This window comes from Dipodomys spectabilis, unplaced genomic scaffold, assembly GCF_019054845.1.
Source record: "Dipodomys spectabilis isolate Male_0828 unplaced genomic scaffold, ASM1905484v1 ptg000030l, whole genome shotgun sequence".
Lineage (NCBI taxonomy): Eukaryota > Metazoa > Chordata > Mammalia > Rodentia > Heteromyidae > Dipodomys > Dipodomys spectabilis.
This window is the reverse complement of record NW_024870707.1, coordinates 9,978,199-9,999,729: the sequence shown is the minus strand read 5'-3', so window position 1 is coordinate 9,999,729 and position 21,531 is coordinate 9,978,199. Positions and strand designations below refer to the sequence as shown.

The window sequence follows — 21,531 nt, the reverse complement described above, 5'->3', positions numbered from 1 at the left end:
CTCCCCCCCCCCCTCCCCGCCGCCCCGTCCTCCCGGAGCGCGGAGCCGGAGGGGGGGCTTCGCGGGGCCGCGCGTCCCCGCCCCCCGGCCATGGGGCTGTGAGGCGGCCGCCCCCGGGCCGAGATGCCCCCCGGGGGGAGCGGGCCGGGGGGGACCCCGCGCCGGCCCCCCGCCCTGGCCGGGCCCCGGCCGCCGCCGCCGCCGCCGCCGCCGCTCCCGCTGCTCCCGCCGCCGCCGCCGCCGCCGCCGCCGCTGCTGCTGCTGCTGCTGCTGCTGCTGGGGGCGGCCGAGGGGGCCCGGGTCTCGTCCAGCCTCAGCACCACCCACCACGTCCACCACTTCCACAGCAAGCACGGCACCGTGCCCATCGCCATCAACCGCATGCCCTTCCTCACCCGCGGCGGGCACGGTAAGTGGCCCCGGGGCCTCGGGGTACCCGCGGGGCCGCACCCCAGCCGGCCCCTCACCTCCCGGTCCCGCCGGGCCCCGCCCTCACCTCCATGTCTGCCTTCCTCTCCCCCCCCCACTCCCCGAGCCTCCGCGGCTCACCTTCACCGTGGCTGCTTTGTTGCCACCTTCCTGCCCTCCCATCCTCGCTCCCTTCCCTTCCTTTCCCTCCCCGCCCCGGTTCCTTCACCCCCGGCCTCGGCCTCACCCTCGGGGGGCGCCCCCCTCCCATCTGTCACCTCGGCCCCTCTCACTGCTTGTCTGGTTCACCTCTGCCCATCCAGCCGCCGACTTTCCCCCCCCCCCCAGTCCTCTCATTTGCCCATCCCTGTTTCCCCCATCTCTGATTCTTCCTCCTCGGCTCTGCTTTTCACCCCTGTAGTCCCAGCATTTCTACGTTCCCAGACTCCCTGTGATCTCCTTGTCAGCCCTGGGTCACCGCTGTCCGCTGGCTTCCCTTCCTTCCCAGACAGCCCCAGCACTGCCCGCCGCCCTCCCAGCCCAGGCCCCTCACTACTCCTATCAGAGCCCCTGGGCTTCTCGGGGGTTCTTGGTAAATCTCTGAACCTGCCACCTCCCACCTCTGTGTTCCATACTCCAGGCACCCATCACCGGCCCCCCCACAAGTTTGCATGCTGTGTGCCCCCCATTTCCTGCACACCTCCCTCTCTTCACATTGTTTCATTGCACACCAGCCTTCATGGCTTTCCATCTCAGTCTCTCCTCCACGGTCTAGCCCAGAGCTTCTGCTGCCTCTCATCCCAGGGAACCTCATCGCCTCTCATTTTAGTCTCTTCATTTCCCTTCTCTGTCCCCCCCCCCATCTCTGTACCTTGTCCTGCTATGTCACCTCCACCCCCTCCGTCTCTGTCCCTCTTACCTCCTGCATCGTACCCCTCCCCCCAGCCCTCCATTGCCTCCCTTTTCTGTACCTCCAGCTCATCCCATGCCCGTCCTTCCGTCTCTAGTGTCTGTCACCTCTGTCACCTCCCTCTGGCATTCTGACCCCTCGAGGTCCCTATCACCTCTGATCTTGTCATGGCGCCTTCATCCGTTTTCGCTCGGTCCCAGGGTGGCCTCCAGTTTCTGAACTTCTGTCTCTTCCTGTCCCCGGGCCCTCATCGATGCTGTCTGCCCATCACCTCCCACTCTGACTCCATTCTTGCTCCTCCATCATCTTGTTCACTTGCTCCTCCATCTCTTTGCACCCATGTCCCTCGCCACCTCTGTCTTGGCCCAGTCTCTTGTCTTTCTACTATTGTCCTCCATATCATCTTCCTGGCTTCCTAGTATTAGTTCCTGTCTTCCCCCCCCTTCTTTTCCTCCCTTTTCTCTTGCTTCTTTATCTCCCTTTCCATGCCTCTACTTTTGTTCCATCCAGTTCCCCCAGAGCACCCCTTACACACGCTTCCTTACTCCTTTCTTCTCTCTTCCTCGCTATAGTCTCCCTCATTTAATCTCTGGCTCAGCTGGGCCTGCCCCACATGGTACTCCCAGCTTCCCACCCCATACCTTGCTTGGAATCTGAACTCCCTCTCTCTCCCCGGGATCTCTGGTCCTCTTTACCTCTCTTCCCCTCCCTGTCCTTGTTTGTCCACATTTGGGTCCTGAGTTCCAGTGTGGCTGGCAAAGGTGCCCGGAGAGGCCATGGTCTTTCTGGGCAGCAAAGTGAGGCATGAAGGAGTGAGATAGGAAAGGAGGGGGTCAGGTGTCCTGGAGGGGGTGTTTGATGGGGCAAGAGGAGAGGACGTGAAAGAGGAAGCCATAGGAGAGAGGTGCTGGTGTAGGAATGATGGGCAGGTTGGAAGGAGGCCCCAGGAGCTGGCGAGTCCAAAGCGCAGACAAAGAGCAGGAGAGGGGCAGAGGGAACAGCATGGACCCAGGCGGTTTCATCCTCGCGCCATTCTAGATCTTCCAGAAGGTTTTTGTTATGGCTTCTGATACTTCAGGGACACGGGCAGAAGGAGCTTGGGTGGGAATAGAGGAGATCTATGGAATGTTGGCCTTGGGATTGGTTCAGAGATAGCTGTCCTCTGGCTGGGCAGAGGAAAAAGGTGGCCAATGGCCACCCAGGGCCATGAAGAACTAAAGGAGGAGCTGGAGGCTGTGGAACACAGGGGTGGATGTGGTTGGAGGTAGATGGTCCAGTCTGGAAGGTGAAGTGACTGAGAGGAAGGCAGATAGGGCCCAGGAAAGATGGAAGAGAAGAGAAGAGAACATCTGTTATTTTGAACCCCTCCTCTGGCTCACCTTAACTACCTGGGAGGTGAGAACTGACTTCTCTGGGGACTCCATGCTGGGTTGAAGGCCTGGCCAGGCCAGGCCAGGCTTCACCTACTGCTCCATTTCCCTTCTTGGAGTCTTGAGTTTCTACTTGCCTCCTCCTCACCTCTTCCCCATTCCCCACCCATCCCCCAACCCCTGTTATATAAAGTCCCTGCCCACCTGCCAGACACCAGTGACACTCCTGATGGCACACTGGGGCATGGCAAGGCCAGCACATTTGGGTCCTAAAAATGGATTGAGGAGGTGTCACCCTCCTGCTTCCCAATTTCTGGTTTCAGAGTTCTTGAGGAGCTGTGAGCCCCTCAGCCTTCATTTCTGGTGCTCTTAGGAGCCTGGGAAGGAAGGGTCCTTCCCAGCTCAGCTCTGAGTCATTAGCTTCCAGAGCTTCTGGATTTATCCCTTGAGCTTGTAAAAGAGCCAGCATATATTTTAATTCTGGGTATGGGTGTGTTTGCTTGGTAGAGTTCAGACCGCATGGTTTATGGCCAAGCATGGGTTTAAGAGTGGTGAAGACAAGTTCCAGGATTCTAGATCAAGAGAGAACTGGAGCTCAGGGACCAGGGCCAGTACAGATCTCCCTACTCTGAACTGTGGAGGGTCTTACAGAAGGATCTGGTGTTACTTGTAGGCACCTAGGATAGTTTTTATTCTGGATTGTGCGGGAGCTTTATCCTCCTGCAATTTTAGATCTCTCAGAAGGCTTTTGTCATGGCTTTTGAGACTGCAGGGACACAAGTAGATAGTCTGCACTGCGTGGGTCATTCTAGCTGGCAGGGGATGCGATTATGTTGTGAGTCTGGTCAGCTAGCTTTTGTTTTGTGGGGCTTGAACTCTGGGCCTGGGCGCTGTCCCCCAGCTCTTCAGCTCAAGACTAGCACTCTACCACTTGAGTCATAGTGCCAGTTCTGGTTTTCTGGTGGTTTATTGGAAATAAGAGTCTCACAGATGTCTCTGTCCAAACTGGCTTGGAACTGAGATCCTCAGATCTCAGCTTCCAGCGTGGCTTGGATGACATGTGTGAGACACCGGTGCCCGGCTTTGCTGGCTATTATTAATGGTTGGGTTTTTTGTTGTTGTTGTTGTTTTCTTTCTAGAATGGGGGTGTGTGGGGAGTGTGAACGATTCTTGATGGTCTCCAGTGTTTTACTGGTCCAGTGATTTTTTTTTTTCTCTGGATGTGGGAGGCATGGAGCAGACTATTTTGGGTGTGGGCAGAAGGTGCCAGCCCTGGCCTCTCTGGCTTCTTGTGTCTGGCCAGGAAACACTCTTGCTGAGGGCTTTAGGTGTGTAGTACTCCCGGAAATGCATGTACAATCCTGCTCGCTAGCGACTTCCTAGGGAACATCGGGTGTGCACCACTCTTGGGCAGCATGGGGGGGGCTTGGCTCAGGCCCCGCCTCCTCCGGAGCCCCTCGTGGGGGCTGTCAGAGGTTCTAGATGCGGGGTGGTGGCTCCGTGTCTGCTGGAAGGCAGCCTTGCCTTCTTTGGGGGATCCAGGCGGGGAGGGCCGAGAACAGCCGGCCCCGGGTGGGCGGTGGGCGGAGCTCCTGGTCACGTGACGGGGCAGGGCCTCCGGAGGCCCCGCCTCCTCCGTCCAACAACCTTCCCCCCTTCCTGATCTCGCCGCGGGCTGCAGCCGGGGCGCTGGGGAGAGAAATGTGTCCCCAGGGCAATTGCCGCCGCCCGGGTCCAGTAAAGCATTCATCCTTCACCTCCTCGGCCCAGGAAGCCTCTCCACCGGGTCCCCCTCCGTGTGATAAACGCCCTTCGGCTTCCACGGGCGCGCGCGCGCCCAGCGTAATAAAGCGGGCTGCAGTGTGGGAACAGCTGGGTAGTAAATCCCGGGGGAGGGCTGGGGAGGGGGCCGCGGGGGGCGGGGGCTCGCCCTGCCCGGGCCGCCCGCGATCGCCGTCTTTGTGCGCCGCCGCCATCGCCATCCTCCGCCACCCTCGCGGCGGCCCGCGAGCCTCCCGTCGGGGCCGCCCGTCCTGCCCCGGCTTTGTGTGCGGCCGGGTGCGTGGGTGTGCGGCCTGGCGTGCGTCACTGGGCGGGCACGTGTCTGCTGCGGGGTGGGGGGGCGCGCACCCCGGATCCCTGCGGCCTGGCCGCCCCCCCACAGGCCATCAGCCCCCCCCCCCCTCCCGCTGAGGTGGGGAAGGACTGCCCGGGAGGAGGAAGCGCTTCTCCCCGGCCTCGCCCCCAACCACACCTGAGCGCCTTGGGTATCTCAGACCCCAGGTAGATGCGGGCGCCTCCCCTGCCGTGCAGGGACCAAGAAAGCCAATAAACCTCTTCCTGGGGGCCGTGGAACCCAGGGCCGAAGAGGCTGCCAGCCTCTGGTTTGGAAGCCTCTGTGGAGGAAGGTCAGCCACTGAGCTCCCCCCCTCCCAGCCCCCAAATTGGACGTGCAGCTTGTGAGTGGAGGGAAGGGAGGGAGGACCCTGGGTATTACAGTTGCCATGGAAACAGCCGATTTGCCGGAGTGCTGCAGTGTTGGGAGTGGAGAGACCGTACAGGCTGAGGCCTAGCCTGTGCAGGGAGCTCTGGCCTCCAGGTTCCCCCCTGTCTCCTCCAGGCCCAGTGACCCGCAGGCGTGCACCCCACCCCCAGCCAGCTCTCCACACTAAACTTCAAATCCACCCTGAGGGGTCCTGAGGAAGGACACTGGAGCCTTGGCTGGGCAGAGCTGGGATTCCTGTCTGCTGGGTGTGTTTCCCCCACCACAGCTGGGGTGCGCTGTCAGTCATTAGACATCTAGGTGATCCTTCCTTCCCTGTCTGCCCTGCCCCTGGGGGTCGTGCCTCTCACTCTGGCCTTTATGAATCTCATCTGCTCCATTTATAACCTACAGGGCAGTGTGGCAGGGCCAGGGGACAGCGGGGCAGGAGGAGGGGGGGTGGGGGGGGTGGGGGAGGATTTGTGGCTCCTGCTTCCCCAGTACTAACTCAGGCCTCTTGGGGACCCAGGCAGCAAGCTCCCCTTCTTTCCTCAGCTCCTAGTGACCAAGCAGAGAATGCCTCCCTTCGAGGCACTCAAAAGCCCCCCCCCCCCCCACCTCTTGTGGCGGCCATGGTGCTCCCTGGCACACACTCTCTTCCACCTGATTGCCTGAACTACAAGGAGTGCCTGAGGAGAGAGACCTGAGGCACCTGTGTTCTCCCAGCATGCTCCGGGGTTCTGCCCTGCGCGCTCATCTGCTTCTCCTTTTCTCTCAGGTCTAGGCTTTCCTTGAACCCTTTTCACCCCAAGTAGTGGTTTGAGAAGAGTCGTTAATGGCTAATTATTTAATTAAGCATTTTATGAATCTCATTTGCTCCATTTATATCTTAAAGAACAAAGACGGTTCCCTTTCCTTCCCTTCCCTGCAGGCTCCAGAGCCCTAGTACTCCAGACAAGGCTCCCTTCTCAGAAACTGGGTGACCAGGCCCCCATCCCCACCCCACCCCCAGGGAGCTCAGTCAGCCGCAGGAGGGAACATGGCGACTAATGGGGTTTATTTTGGGGCTGAGATCGTTAGGGACCTCACACCCGCCCCCGGCAGCCGGATGGCGAAGAGGAGAGGGAGAAGGGGAGAGAGGGTGGGGTGGGGGAAGGCTGGGAGAGGGAACCTACATCTTGGGCTCCCACTCTCCTGCTTCTCACCTACATCCCTCTCCGTCCTTCTCTGTCCATCTGTCTCTCTGCCTCCTTCCTCCTCTGGCTGTCAGCCTCCCCCCCCCCCCCCCCCATGTCTGTCTCTTCCTTTCTGGGCAGGGCTCCAGAACTCCCTGCTTTGGGACCCAGCACCCCTACCCGAAGGTGGAAGCAACGGGTTTGAGATGAACTTGGAGGATTCTCAGGGCGCTGGGAGGGGCCTGAGGCAGGGGGATGGACAGACACTGGCAGTGAGCCAGAGACAGCCCGTGAGTCAGAGCTGCCCACAGCCCTGCTCATCCTCCCGCCCTCACCTGGCCCTGTTACTGCTTAACTCTGGCCCCCAAGAAACCCACATCTTGTATCTGTCATCTCTGTTAGCAGAAATTGAGCTGTGTGTCCCCCTCCCACCCCATCCTTCCTGCCCAGGTACACTTGTCTGGTTCACTTGCAGCTCCTCTCTGGGCATGCTCTGGGTGTCAGGGTATTACCTCTTTTGTTTTGCTGTACTTAAAGCTAGGATTCTTGATGAGGCAGCTACATCTGCCTGAGTGTGTGCCCAGGCTGTCTTATCACCCAGGTACCTGCCTGCCAAGTGTGCCTAAGGCCGAGGGGCTGGTGGCTGCTGAGGGCATCAGGGCTGAACGTCTATCCCACACCCTGCGCTCATGGAGGCCTCATGCTGTGGCCACAACCCAAGGACCTGCTGAGTTTGTCCCTCTGACCCAGCGCTTCCTCTCTCTCCCTTCTCTCTACAGCCGGGACCACATACATCTTTGGGAAGGGGGGCGCTCTCATTACCTACACATGGCCCCCCAATGATCGGCCCAGCACGAGGATGGACCGCCTGGCCGTGGGCTTCAGCACCCATCAGCGGAGTGCCGTGCTGGTGCGAGTGGACAGCGCCTCCGGCCTCGGGGACTATCTGCAGCTGCACATTGTAAGGACCGGGGCTCAGCCCTTCCACTCCACCTTCCCCAACTCCAAATCCCTCCAGACCTTCAGCACCTCCCCGCCCACCCTCGGGTCCTCCACCCCTGGTCCCTGGGGCTTTCCTCAGCAGTTCTGCTGCTGAGCCTCGGCCCTCTCCTGGTCATCCACCACATCTCCCAGAGCCACCCATCTGGTTCATAGACCTCCTGAGTCCCAAACTTACTATAAACCTAGTCAAAGGCTTCCTTGAGCCTTCCAGGTCATTCTTCTGTAGCCTTCTGAAATGTCCCCCACATTTTTTTTTTTTGCTGGTCGTGGGGTCTGAGCTCTGGGCCTGGGCACTGTCTCTCAGCTCTTCAGCTCAAGGCTAGCGCTCTACAGTGCTACCTCCGGCTTTTTCTGCTTATGTAGTGCTGAGGAGTCGAACCCAGGGCCTCATGTATACAAGGCAAGCACTCTACCACTGAGCCACCTTCCCAGCCCTGCCCTCACATTTGTGACACCCCTGTCTGCTCACTCCTAAACCACCTAAAGCAGTCCACTAGGGTGTCCTGCATCCATTCTTGCCCCTCTTTTTTTTTTTTTTTGGTCGGTCGTGGGGCTTGAACTCTGGGCCTGGGCGCTGTCCCTCAGCTCTTCAGCTCAAGGCGAGCGCTCTACCACTTGAGCCACAGCGCCACTTCCGGTTTTCCGGTGGTTTATTGGAGATAGGAGTCTCACGGTCTCTCCTGCCCGGGCTGGCTTGGACCGGGATCCTCAGATCTCAGCCTCCTGAGTAGCTAGGATTACAGGCGTGAGCCAGCAGCACCCGGCCTTGCCCCTCCTTTAGATCTACTCCCAAATAGCAGCCACTGTGGTTCTCCAGATCCTGCCCTGGCCTCTGCCCTGCTCTTGACCTCTGAGACCTGAGCCCTCCCAGCAGGCCCCTCACCAGACTCTGGCCAAGCTCAAGCCTCATTGACCTTTTGGCCCAGCCCACATCCTGGCCCAGACCTCTGCCCCTTCCCTGAGTACTGAGCCCCTCCCCCCGCCCCCATCCTCTTCTGCTCCTTCTCAGTGCTTCCTTCTGTGTCTCCCCCCCCCCCCCCAGTCTTCCCAGGGAAGACTGGCGTCAGCCTGCCTCCTACCCCTCCCCATAGTCTTAAGTTCTGGGCCTTTGCCCTCAGTCTCCATCTCCACATGGGGACCCCTTTTCTGCCTGCTTTCCCTACCTGGCCAGGTCCCTGAGCTGTGAGGCGGCCAGGCTGTGGGTCAGAAAGGTGTGGGCTGGGAAGGAAGCCTAGGAGGCCAGAGGAGAAGGCGCTGACCTTCCCCGTCGGTTGGAGGCTAGGGATGCACAGTTCTGAAGTTGGCCCCCTCCCGCCCAACACCAGAGTGTGAAGGAAGGAGGCAGGGGGGAGGCGGCCTGTGGGCAGAGTGTGGCTGCTGTGGCAGTGGCAGCTGACGAATGACACCCACTAGGGAGGGGGCACAGAGGAAAGATGAGCAAGGGAGAGAGTCGGGTCTGGGAGAGAGGCCTGTGCCTGTGAGCGAATGAGACAGGCTGTGTCTCCGTGAGTGGCAGCCTGTTGGCAGAGATGGTGTGGCTGTGAATGGCAGTGTGGCGCTGGGTGCACAATGGCTGCGGCCAAGAGAGCCTGCACCCCATGTTGCTCTGCTTGTACATTCCCGCGAAGCAGTGTTTGCTGGGATTTCAGTCATCTGTCTGTGCGGCAGGGTCCACTGCGAGCCAGGCTGCTGTTCCTCTCACTTCCCCCACCCCCTTTGGTGTTTGCTGGTACTGGGGCTTGAACTCGGGGTCTCCAATTTCTGCTTAGCTTGCTTGCTTGCTTGATTTATTTATATTTTGTCAGTCATGGGGCTTGAACCCTAGGCCTGAGCACTGTCCCTTAGCTCTTCAGCTCAAGGCTATGAGCCACGGCACACTTCTGGTTTTCTGGTGGTTTATTGGAGATAAGAGGTTTCACAGCTTTTCCTGCCCGGGCTGGCTTTCAACCGCCATCCTCAGATCTCAGCCTCCTGAGTAGCTAGGATTACAAGCATGAGCCACCGGCACCCGGCTTCTGCTTAGCTTTTAAACTGGAGGCTGGTGCTCTACCACTTAAGCCACACTTCCACTCCTGGCTTTTTGCTGACTGATTGGAAATAAGAGTCTCACTTTTCTGCCTGGGTGGGCTATCAGATTGGGATTCTCGGATCTGACCCTCCTGAGGAGCTAGGGTGACAGTTGTGAGCCCCCAGCTCCTAGCTCTTCCTCTCATCTTTGTCTCTTCTGAGTGAGGTCATTTGTAGCTGTGGAGAAGATGGTCTGGGTTCACATCTCAGCTCTGCTCTTTTCTTGTTCTGTCTCTGTTCAAATCACTGCAGCTCTCTGAGCATGCTTCCCTGGGTGGAGCAAAGATAAGAGGACAGAGAGATGCCATGCCAGTGGCTTAAATGAGTGTGTAATGCACGCAGAGTACTGCTCTGTTGGCACGGAGTGCTCAGGGAACTGATCACCTGGGCTGTGTGTGTGTGTGTCTGACCTGCAGGTGTAAGGGACGGTACTTCCTCTCAGGGCTGTGAGCAAGGTATCGTCTCTCCTTTCCACAATCCTCTGTGTGTGCTTGGTGCCAGGGTGGAGAGCCTGGCAAGGGTGAGGGCCACTAGAAAGGCCAGCACTGTAGGGAAAGTTACGCCCCAGACAGACTAAAGCCCCCTGTGGGCAGCCCCCAAACGCCGCCCTCCTGCGGTGACACATCAGCTCCCACCACAGCGTCGTTAGCAGCTCTCAGAGAGTGGGGAGGCGGCAGCAAAATAAGAGAAAAGCAATTTGACGTTTCTAATAAAGCGTCGCTCCACTTTGCCAAATTAATTTTGACTCCCATAATTATTTGCTGTAGGAGCGGCCGCGTTCTCCCCACCGCCGCCTAATGAGGTAATTGGGGAATTAGGAATTAATGACTTTAACAGAAGTGACAACTGACTTCACATCGGGAACGGCTCTGGGGAGCTGCCTCTCCCCCGGAGTGCACAGCTCCCAGCTCCGCTGCCTTCTAGGCAGCCCAGGTGTCCTGCCTTCCAGCGCCCAGGTTGCATGCACCCTTGTGCCATCTCTGCCCAGGCGGAGTCTCGTAGGGAGAAAGCCTCCAGGCATGCAAGAGGCTGGCACTATTCTGGGTGATATTATTACTAACAATAGTAAGGAGCAGGCTGGGGGGTGAGGAGCAGATGACGAGCCCATCTCCCTGGGGATGTTGTCAAGGCTGTGGGTGGCACCTGGGTGGGGCTCGCTAATACTCTTGGTTAGACAAGGCTGGCCTCAGTTTCCCTGCTTTGCTGCATCTGGAGTGTGCGTGTGAACGTGTGCATGCAGGCGTGTGTGGCTTGTTTAGGTTCTGGGAGGTGGAGAGGGATAGGAAAGGATCTCCAAAGTGACAATAGCTGTACATCCTGCCTCCACCTCCAGGACCACCAGGGAAGTGACAGTCCAGTGGTTCCTCTTGCCCAGGCTGGAGTCTTTGGGGAAGATGCCAGGAATATAGTGTGTTTTTGTGCGAGGCTGGTCCGCCTCCAGTCTGCCCTGTGTGGGGAAGGGCAGGGCTGGCTTAGGAACCATGCTCAGAATGTGTCTGGAAGGGGCAGGTGAATGGCACAGGGGCCTAGGCAGAGGACCTAAGCCAATGGGCCGTCCAGTTCTGATGGCTTCCAGCCCATCCTCAACCCCAGCTCTTTGACTTGTGGGCACAGGGGTAAGAGCACTGGCTTTGGAGTCAGGCCAGCTGGGGTTCAGACCTGGGGCTCTCCTCTTTTGTTTGTGGGTGGTTTTTTTTTGTTTGGTCGTGGAGCCTGAACTCTGGGCCAGGGCACTGTTGCTCAGTCTTCAGCTCAAGGCTAGCACTCTACCACTTGAGTCACAGCCACTTCCAGCTTTTTCTGCTTATGTGGTGCTGAAGAATCGAACCCAGGGCCTCCTGCATGCAAGTCAAGCACTCTACCACTGAGCCACCTTCCCAGTCCCTTCCATTCATTAACCTCCCTAGCCCCCAGTTTCTTCCTGGATACAGCAGGGGCGCTGTGAACTTTCTTAGAGCACCCCCTACTGGAGGGATGACAGATCACTTGCACATGGTTCCCACAGGGCCTGGCACCTTTGGGATCTGCACAACTTGCAGAAGTCTTTCTGGCCTACATATCAGATAGCCCCTTCAGGGTCCCCCCCTTGGGCCTGGGTCCCCAAATTGCTCCCCTTCAGCGGGTCTCAGTCCTTGTCTATCCTCTGCCTGCTCTTCCCCAACTCCCAGTGCCATCCCTTACCCTACACCCTTCCCTGAATAAGGCTGGGAGAGTCCCACACCGTGACTGCAGAGGGGCTGCCTGTCCACCAGGCAGGCTGGAGACCTGGGGGGGGAGGGGTAGCCCTGCTGCCACCTAGGGCAGGGCATTCAGAGGGGTAGGGGGTGGGGGGTGAGGGTGGGGGCGGCGTAAAGCTCCTCTAAGGTCTAAGGACCTCCTTGCCTTAGGGAAGCTTCCACTCTGAGAGCCAGGCTGGTCCCCAGCTGGACCCCCATCGACCTTGTCTGGGTTCAGTGGCCCTTGCGTTGTGTAGGTGCTTTGTAAACATTTGTGAATATTTTCAGTGAACTCAAAAGCAAAAGACGGAGGCAGGCCCTGGTGGCTCCCGCCTGTCATCCTAGCTACTCAGGAGGCTGAGATCTGAGGGTCATGGTTCAAAGCCACCCCGGGCAGCAACGTCCATGAGACTCCTATTTCCAATGAACCACCAGAAAACCAAAAGTGGCGTTGTGGCTCAAGTGGTAGAGCGCTTGCCTTGAGCTGAAGAGCTCAGGGACAGCGCTCAGGCCCAGAGTTCAAGCCCCACAACCGACAAACCCCCCCCCCCCCCAAACCACAAAAGATGGGTGATGAACAGGAGGGGCTCCTGGTCCTGGCTGCCCCCAACCTCTGAGCCTGGCTTTATTCTTCCACCTGCACATGGGTTGGGAGACAAGCCCCCGGCATCCCCACCTCCTTGGGTCGTTGAGACCAGGAAAGGGACATTATATATCTGTAAAAGGCTGCTGGCCTATAGCGGCCACAGTTGGAGTTCTACAAGGAGAGACCAATTGCTCCTTCCAGGTCTCTCTCTGACCTTTAACCTCCCTGTCCTCAGGACCAGGGCACCGTGGGGGTGATTTTTAATGTGGGCACGGACGACATTACTATTGATGAGCCCAACGCCATCGTGAGCGACGGCAAATACCATGTGGTGCGCTTTACTCGAAGCGGTGGAAACGCCACTCTGCAGGTGGACAGCTGGCCGGTCAACGAACGGTACCCAGCAGGTAGGCGACCAGGTCCACAGCAGTGGTGCAGTGTGGATGGGGTTGGAAGTTGGTGGCCTCTGATTGGAGGGTTGTCCTCTGTGGGGCGTGGCTAGGCAGAGGCTTCCCGCTGACGGGGCCTTGGCTATGGAAAATAAAGGGGTAGGACCAGGGTGGGCATGGTTGAGAAAATGGGGATTTGCAGGTGAGGCTTTTGTTGGTAATGGTGCAAGTATGACAATCTGGAGGAGGAGGGTACAGGCTAGGGTCCAGTTTGTAGAGAAGGAGAGAAAAGGGGAGGGGGTAAAGGTAGAGAGAGTGAAAAGGATGTTCAGAGAGGAGGGGCAGAAGAAAAAGTGAGACAGATGTAAAAATCTAGGAGAGAGGCTCCAGAAGTAACATAAAAGTCATCTTGGCAGAAGGCAGAGCTGTTCCCAAAAATAGAGCTAGAGAAAGAAACAAAGTCTTTAAAAGAGCAAGCCAACAACCTGTAGGAGAAGTACGTAAATGAAGAGAAGTAGCTGCAGACACCCACAGAAAAGGAACCCCAGACTCTTAGGTAGTAAGGGACAAGTGAAAAAGAGGGAGACACAAAGGACACGAAAAGTAGAAAGGAGGGCCAAGTGTATTCAGCTACCTCCAAGCACAGACTCGTAGGTATGGAGCCCAGTGCTTGGCCCCTGGGGACACAGAGGTGCAGGAGACAGGATGCTTTAGCAATGCACACAGACCCAAGCGAACAAGGTGATAGCTGTGGTGCTCAATGACAAACCAAGGTCTAGGGAGCACTTGGGAGGGGTGGGGATGAGAACACGAAAGAAAGGGAGTCAGAGGCCCCGTGTAAGATAGGGAGGGGGCCTTTGGGTGACAGGAAACCAGAGGGGTGGGGGGGCGTGGGGGAGATCTGGAAATAGTCACTGAGACGTTTGCAGAGACGGAGGCAGCTCCAGGGGAGATGCTGACACACCAACTCAGCCAGGGAGAGAAGAGGTGGACAGAGCTGAGCGAAGGAGGGAGTGAGTGGAGAAGAGCTCAGTCTAGAGACAGAGAGGGAGGGAGTTAGAGGCACTGCAGGGATACAGAGATGCTGAGATCCAGGCTGGATGATCTGCGGTCACACAGGAGCCAACTGAGGAGCAGAGCGAGCGACTCTGACCCCAATGCAGCGTGAGAGGGGCGTGGGTAGACCGTGGCCAAGCATTCAAGGCTCACCCATGCTGGAACAGAGAAGCCAGTACACAGCCCCAACTCCCAGTCATGAAGCCTTGCACCCAGACTTTTGGGGGCAGCCCCTGAGATTATGCCCACACAGCTCCTATTAAACACAGAGGCTGACACATTGGGTGTTGGCTGCCCAGCACCCACATGACTGCACACGTTTGTGAGGTCAGACAGACACACGAGAAAGCAGCTGCACAGAGCATGGCCTGGCATCTCGAAGCCTATGCCACCGCTCCACTTCTGGCTTTTTGGTGGTTAATTGAAGATAGAGTCTCAAGAACTTTCTTACCCTTGCTGGCTTTGGACAGCAATTCTTGGATCTCAGCCTCCAGAGTATCTAGGATTACAGGGGTGAGCCGCCAAGCCCTGGCTCAGGCTAGTCTTTACTGCAGTGATGACTCTGGCTTGGCCCGGACCGGGCTAGACTCGGGGGCAGGAAATCAACCCATATCTAGCCATGACTTACCGTTAGAGCTTCACTCTTTAGAGTTGAGCAGGCCAGAGGGCTTTTGCCTGTTCTGCTCTGTCAGGAATCCTGGCTAGGAGTAAGGGAAAGCCTGCCTGATGTCCCATGCCTGCACATTGTATAACCCGAGGACCTAGTTGCTACCTGTGTGCACAGCAAGGGCAGAGCCTTAGCACCCTGGCAGGCCAAGTCTGAGGTGCCGAGGGTCCAGAGAGTGAGCTCCCTCACCCCCACCCCGTCTTGCAGCGAGCACAGAGACACTGGGTTCCATTCTGCAGAACCTGGGTTTTAACCCTGAATCTTACTGACAGAGCTGTGTGACGTGGGCACCATCTCACCCCTCTGAACCTCTGAGTTGTGGGGATAGTACCTGACTCATAGCCATCCTGCGACTCCCACAGGAAAATCCAAGGAAGGTGCTAGAACAGCATGGCCTAGAGGAGATGATCCACAAACAGAGCTTTGGTTAGAATCTACATATACTCAATCTCTTTCCAAATGAGGCAGAAGTGTGTTTTTGCAGTCAATACACACACACACAGACTATCAAATTATTCATCTTTAAGTGTGTCCTGAATCCTCGGTGCCTCTCAAGCACCCGAGGTGCTATCATCCTCATCCTCGCACAGGGATACAGGTGTCAGGGGAGCTGTGCACAGCAGGACCATGGTCAGGTCTGTCTAGGCAGGTGAGTGAAGCCTCCTGCCCCTCTCAGGCCCTGAATGGCGTGTGAGGGAATTTAAGTAAGGGGTCAGATTCCCAAAGGAAGTCGTATTTCTTTCCACTATGCAGATAGAAATCACCCACGGCCCATGACTGAACACAGATTCCCATAAACACACTGTCATACCTCATTCCACAAAGGCATGCGTGTACACACACACACACACACACACACACACACACACACACACACACACACACACACACACACACACACACACACACACACACACACACACACACACACACACACACACACACACACACACACACTGGACTGGGGCTTGAGAGTGAAGGGAACTGATAGGCCGCCAAGGATGGGGTTTGAATTGAGGAAGGAACCGGAAGGGGAAAAGCCAGGGGCCCGGCAGGGTATGTGGCTAAAGGAGAGGAGAGGACTAGGGCCAGGCTGGGTCCTAAGGGATGAAGGTACAGAACCTGGCTCTGAACAGAGAGGGAGCTGGGCAGCTGGAAGTGGGGCTGGGATGGGGAAGAGCCAGGCAGAGCGGGCAGCAGAGGAGAGCTAGGGTGGCTGCAGCGGGGAGAAGGGAGCTGGGGAGACTCGTTTCCCTGAGGTCAGCCGCAGTGGCCACCAGGTACCAGCATGAGGGAGAAGAGTCTTTCAGGGAGAGCAGAGATTGGGACACACAGAGGGTGGGAATTAAGGGGTGTGTGTGTGGTGGGATGGGAAAGGAGGGGTGGGTGGGAGTTGAGCACAGAAAGAACAGGGAGTTGCAAAGGCTTCGAGAAGTGGTTAAATCTCAGTTAAATGTGTGTACTGGGTGACCCCCTTAAATGCCGCATAAACCCCCGCTTAACCCATCCCCTCACTTCTAAACCACCCTCTAAATTCAGTAACCAGCTGGGCCCCAAGCCTTCTGCCCCCCCCCCAACTTAAACCTGCTAAATGTCCCGCCCCAGCCCTGCCACCCCACTTTGGGATGGTAAAGGAAGCGGATGTCAACCTCAATGCCTGACCAGATAAATCTGTTTAACCTTTGACCTTCCAGCTGCCTTTTCTTTACACGTCCACTTCCCTTTTTCCTTTTTCTCCTTTTCCCCCCTTTCTTTGGGTTGCCCCCCCCCCCAGGGTGGGGCTGGCTCTGGATGGGAGCCTAGGGAGGTGGGCAGGGCAGAAGAGGGACCCAGCTATTCTCTTCCTGCTCCCTCCCTCCTTCCGGTGGATGTTGCTGCTCACTCTGGGTCTCCTGAGAAATGCATAACTACTTTTCTAACTCCTTTGGACTTCGCTGCCTGAGAAACCTACTGTCTTTCTAAACTTTTCCAAGGAAACTTTGATAACGAGCGGCTGGCGATTGCTAGACAGAGAATCCCCTACCGGCTTGGTCGAGTAGTAGATGAGTGGCTGCTCGACAAAGGTAATTCACCAGAATTAATTAATTAACTAACTAACTTTAAAAACACTATCTTAAAGGTGCAGAGCTCTCTCTTCCCTCCCCCCTCCCCCCGCCTTCGCCGTGCCCAGCCCTGAGCGAAGGAATGACTGTTGGGCCAGGAGGCCCCCTTTCCCTTTGCAGTGAGGGTGGATAGAGCCAGGACCCTGGTTTGAGGCAGGATGGGAGGGTCTGTTTTCTTTAGAGGAGAAGAGCTAGGATCTGCCTAGGACCATCCCTGAGGCCCCTGAGGATAAAAGCTCCCCATTTTCTGAGGTGCTAAGCCCAGACATGACAGGTGGGCGGGCATGAGGTTCATAGGTGGTTTCCCTGCCCAAGTTCGCTGCCAAGATTTGGACAAGGGCCTCGGGTGCTTTGGAGGCCCAAAGGCTTTGGGAAGTGGGAATGGCCGATCCCGAGACTCAGAGGAGGGTTAGGAAGGCTTCATTCACCAAGACAGAGGAGAGAACTGACAAGCTGGGTTCTAGATCCTTCTAGAAAGACCCCCCCCCCCTCCAAAGAGAGCAGCTATGGAATAGACAGGAATGGACTTCCTTCCTTGTCTAGCAGCCTCTTAGAAATAGTGGAGGCTGAGGAGAGCGTGGCTGAGTAGGGGTTCCTTCCAGCTGGGCTGATGAGGAAGACAGGGGGCTCCCCAAGAGGCCCCATGTGGCAGTGAGGTGCTGCCGGGGGAGAGGAAGAAGGCATCTTGTCACCGGGTGGCTGTGGGCCAAGGGCAAAACCGTCTCCTTCCCTCTGGAGGAGGGGCGAGCTCTGTACCTCTAAGGCTAAACTCTAGCGGGGAGCAGAACTGTTAAACTCCCACTTAACCAGCTGATAACTTGTGCTTTAAATGTCCATGGGGCCTTCCCCGATAAACCCCCAAACGCCACATCTAGCCCTGCACCAGTGGGCCTAAACATGCCGATAAACCAGATGTGATAAATCCATAACACGACAACAAAAAAAAGTTAAAGGGACTGTAACAGATGTGCTAAAACCTCCAGCCCCCAGCCACACTGGGCTGCTGTCTCCAGCGGGGCGAACTTTAACCCTTTGAGGTGTTTGTGGTAGGTGGGCCAGGGTCTGGAGCCACAGAGACCAAGTTGACTAAATGATGTGGCTTCCTCTCCATCACCCACCTCCCTTTCTCGACCAGAATCAGAGGCCAAGGAGCAGCCTGGCTGAGGCTGGAACAGCTTGCGATGCCAAGAAGGGAGAGTTGGACAGGTCCAGGGGGAGAGGGTGGGATTTAGGGGCTGTCCACCAGTAGCTTGTCTGTATCTTCTCTTCAGGCCTGGAAAGACAATTCCTTCCTAAAAGAGAAACTTACTTTTAATGTAGCCTGGGCCTTGTACTTCTGTCTGTGCCTGGTTCTCTCCTTAGAAAGACAGTGACCATAGTTTTGGCTCAGTCCACATCACAGGCAGGGTCCTGAGGATGACATAAAACAAAAGAGGTAGCTGGGTGCTGGTGGCTCACACCTGTAATTCTAGCTACTCAGGAGGCTGAGTTCTGAGGATCTCGGTTCAAAGCCAGCCCAGGCAGGAAAGTCCGTGAGACTCTTATCTCCAATAAACCACTCGAAAACAGGAAGTGGCGCTGTGGCTCAAGCGGTAGAGCGCTCGCCTTGAGCTGAAGAGCCCAGGGACAGCACCCAAGCCCAGAGTTCAAGTGCAGGGACAGCACCCAAGCCCAGAGTTCAAGCCCCACAACCGACAAAAACAAACAAAAAAAAGAGGAGCAAAAAAAAAAAAAAATAAGGGAACAAGGGCAGGCATTCAAGGAGGGAATATTCTATTGTCAGCACCTGGCATATGGTAGGTGCTCAATAAATATTTATAGAATGAATCTATTTTCTAGTTCCAAAGCATATTTCCTGAGAGGCTGCACAATGAAGAGATCTGTGGTAAAAATGAGCCTGAAATGCTAGGTCCTGCTTAGCATTATCTGATACACAGGTATATAGAGAAATCCTTTGAGAAAGAAATCCTGTATGGTTGTGACCTGTTTGTTTCCCAAACTCACGACCACTGGTGACCCTTCTTTCCTTTGTTTTGTTTGCAATTCTTCTGCCTGGAAATCAACGTGGGACACCTGGTTCTCAGGGGCCTAGGCCCAAACTGCCACCTGTCCTCTAGCTCTGCAGACTCTATGACTTTCCTTCCTGCCCCCCTGCTCCCCATTTGTAGGGAGGCATCCGTTCGCAGGGCCAGCCTTGTCTCAAGTAGGCCAGGGGAAAGTACTGAGGGAGAAAGAGAAGCCGGGCAGGGAGAACTGGAAGCCATTCCAGAGATATCCTGTGTTTCCAAGCAGGGCATGGGTCTCACAAGCTGGACTGGCCTCACCCCGGGTTTTTGGGGGTACAGCTACCTAACTCTAAACCAGATCTTTAACGAGGCACTAACCAGAGGCTAACAAGGGCTAAGCCAGATCTTAAACCGCCCCCCAGCGCCAGCAGCTAAAGGTCCAGGGGAACAAGGGGCAAAGCAGTGGCCCGTCTGCCCTTCCCCCACCAAATAAGCCACACCAAAAACCAAAGTTAAAGCTAAACTTAAACATAATAAACGTCTTTTCTAAAAAACTAAAACTACAAACTCAGAGGGTTAAACCGACCCCCAGATCCACTCAAAAACCAAAGCAAGCAGCCTGAGCCCACACAGGTGGGGATTTTGAGGTGCGAACCAACTTGGAGCTGGAGCGGTTGTTTTGGCTGTCAGCAAGCGAAGCAAGGTCCCTTTAACATTTTCACCTCTCTGCTTGCACGGCCAGACTGGGAGGAAGGGCTGTGCTCACCAGGGCCTGGGTTCAGCCAGTGGCTGGGTGGCTGTGGGCAGGAGGAAGAGTGGGCAGGGAGCCTGGCTGGCAGAAGGGTCGCTTGGGGTCAGAGTCCAGCCCAGAGCAGGCTGGGCAGCGGCTGCGCCCACTGCGCCCCTCTTCTCCCTCTGGCTTTGTTCACACGCACTAACTCCACCACAGCCGGGCAGTGCCCCCTCTATCTCTGCCTTGGTCACCACTGTGCGCTGCTTCCGGGAGGAGACCTGTAGGGTGGGGCTGGACGCTTGGGTGGGAGGCTTGGGAAAGCAGAAAGAGAAGATGGGGTCGCACCGAAGTAAAGAGGGAAATGATCCCGTGGTAGGGCGGCAGGGGGACTTGGCAGAGGGGGAGAGGCATGTGCTCACTGGGAAAGGGGGTGACCGGGCTCCCTTTCCCAGCCCCTGTGTGTCCTGGGACCCCTTGCTGGGGTGCTGCCTGGCTGGGCTGGGGGCTCTCTGGCTGATGGGGCCTTTCTCTTTGGTTGTCTGTCCTTCCTCGTTTCTCCCCCCACCCACTTGCTGGCTTCTTCCTGGATTCCTCTCTTCCCTTTGGTTTCCTCCATTCTCTCCATCCCTTCCTGCCTCTGCCCCCCACCCCCTCCCACTTCCTGCCCCTCCTCTGTACTCCCTTCTCCCTTACCCTCCCCCCCCCAGGACGCCAGCTGACCATCTTCAACAGCCAGGCTGCCATCAAGATCGGGGGCCGGGATCAGGGCCGCCCCTTCCAGGGCCAGGTGTCGGGCCTCTACTACAATGGGCTCAAGGTGCTGGCGCTGGCCGCAGAGAGTGACCCCAATGTGCGGACCGAGGGCCATCTGCGCCTGGTGGGGGAGGGGCCGTCCGTGCTACTCAGCGCGGAGACCACCGCCACCACCCTGCTGGCCGACATGGCCACCACCATCATGGAGACCACTACCACCATGGCCACCACTACCACACGCCGGGGCCGCTCCCCCACGCTGAGGGACAGCACCACCCAGGTAAGCCCCTCCCCCCCCACCTTTCGGGAAGTAGCCTGCGGGTGGTGGTAGCGAGGGATGTGTCCGGTGTGGGGGTGACCACACCTGTTTCTCGAAGGTCCATTCTCAAGAGTGGAGGGGAGCAGAACAGGGAAGCCTGCCTACTCTTCTTAAGACAGAGGAAGTTTGGGAAAGGAGGGGGCGGGTCAATGGATTTCACCTCCTGGCCCTGGCCAGTGCCCCCTGGGCAGCGAGTACCTGGAGAATAGCTCCTTCTAGCCTCTCCGGCAGTGGGTAGCTCCTCTCCTGGTTGGTTGGAGTCCCTGCAATGGGAGGGGCGTGGCCTCCACTCATCATCCCCACGTGACCTTGAGCAGGCAGCGTGGCTTAGTGGGATTCCGTTTCCCCTCTCTGGCTGTGGTCTGCACAGGGTGAAGGTGCTCCCTAGTACTTGCCCAGTGCTCCCTGGGCCAGGTCTGAGTTTCCTAGGTGTAGTTACCAGTGCCGATGGTTGGTCATGGAGGGCTTGCACCTGGCACCTGGAGCTTAGTGGCTGTCTCCCCATCCCCCATGCAGCACGGGGCCTGGCCATGAGGACATGGCCTGACCTCCACCAGCAGCTGTGTCTGGTTTCTCTCTAACTGAGGGGTGGGTCCTAAGGGCCTCCAGGCCCATCTCCCCTGTGAGGCTGTGCTGTGGGGAGCCTGGGACTGGGCTGGCTGGAGGTAGGCAGGTGGAAGTCACAAGCCTGTACCCCTCCCTGTCTGCTGTCACTGCCCAGCTATCTGAGGAGCTATCCAGATATCCTGTAGGGGGCAGGAACCCTGGGCCAGGGCTGGGCCTAGCATCCGTGCCCTCCAGATCATAGAAGGACTGTCCAGTCTCAGGGGGGAGGGCAGACCAGCCAGGGGGAAGAGAAGGGTGGGATCCCCCAGATTAATGCTGTGGTACAAGTCGGAGAACACATCCTCAGGTGAGGGCTGCACTAGCTGACAAGGGACCTAGGACCAGGCAGGGTAGGAGCCTCTCGATCCAGCAGCCTCGCCTGGCCCTGCCTCCTGTCCTGAAGCCTCTCAGCCTCTCGTCTTACCTGGACTTTGGGCTTCCCTCCTTGGGTCTCTTTCCGAACACCCAAGTTCCTTCCCCCCCCCCCCCCAACTCATTCATCTCAGGGATTCTCTTTCTTTGCAATCAGGAGGAAAGAAAATGCTGACAAAGTCGACTCCTGTTGTCATGGCAACCACAGCCCTAATTATTGTGTGCAGCCCAGTTCTTTCCCCGAAGGGGGATGGGAGCCAGATGAGGGGTGATGAGGTGGTGAGAGTGGAGCTAAGAAACCCCTCCAGGTCC

At 57.2% G+C, this 21,531-nt stretch overlaps 1 protein-coding gene across 4 annotated transcripts in view; it reads left to right on the top strand.

Moving 5' to 3' along the window:
• The window catches only part of Nrxn2 (neurexin 2), a 104,366-nt gene that overhangs the window by 69,357 nt on the left and 13,478 nt on the right, over positions 1–21,531 (top strand). For 2 of the 4 annotated variants that reach the window (XM_042676191.1, XM_042676193.1), the window contains 4 exons: positions 7,125–7,306; positions 12,452–12,623; positions 16,302–16,391; positions 19,877–20,202. In XM_042676191.1, coding sequence (XP_042532125.1) covers positions 7,125–7,306; positions 12,452–12,623; positions 16,302–16,391; positions 19,877–20,202 — 770 coding nt within the window. Of the gene's footprint in view, positions 1–123; positions 410–7,124; positions 7,307–12,451; positions 12,624–16,301; positions 16,392–19,876; positions 20,203–21,531 lie in introns of those variants that run through there. The other 2 variants (XM_042676192.1, XM_042676194.1) reach the window with 2 other exon arrangements.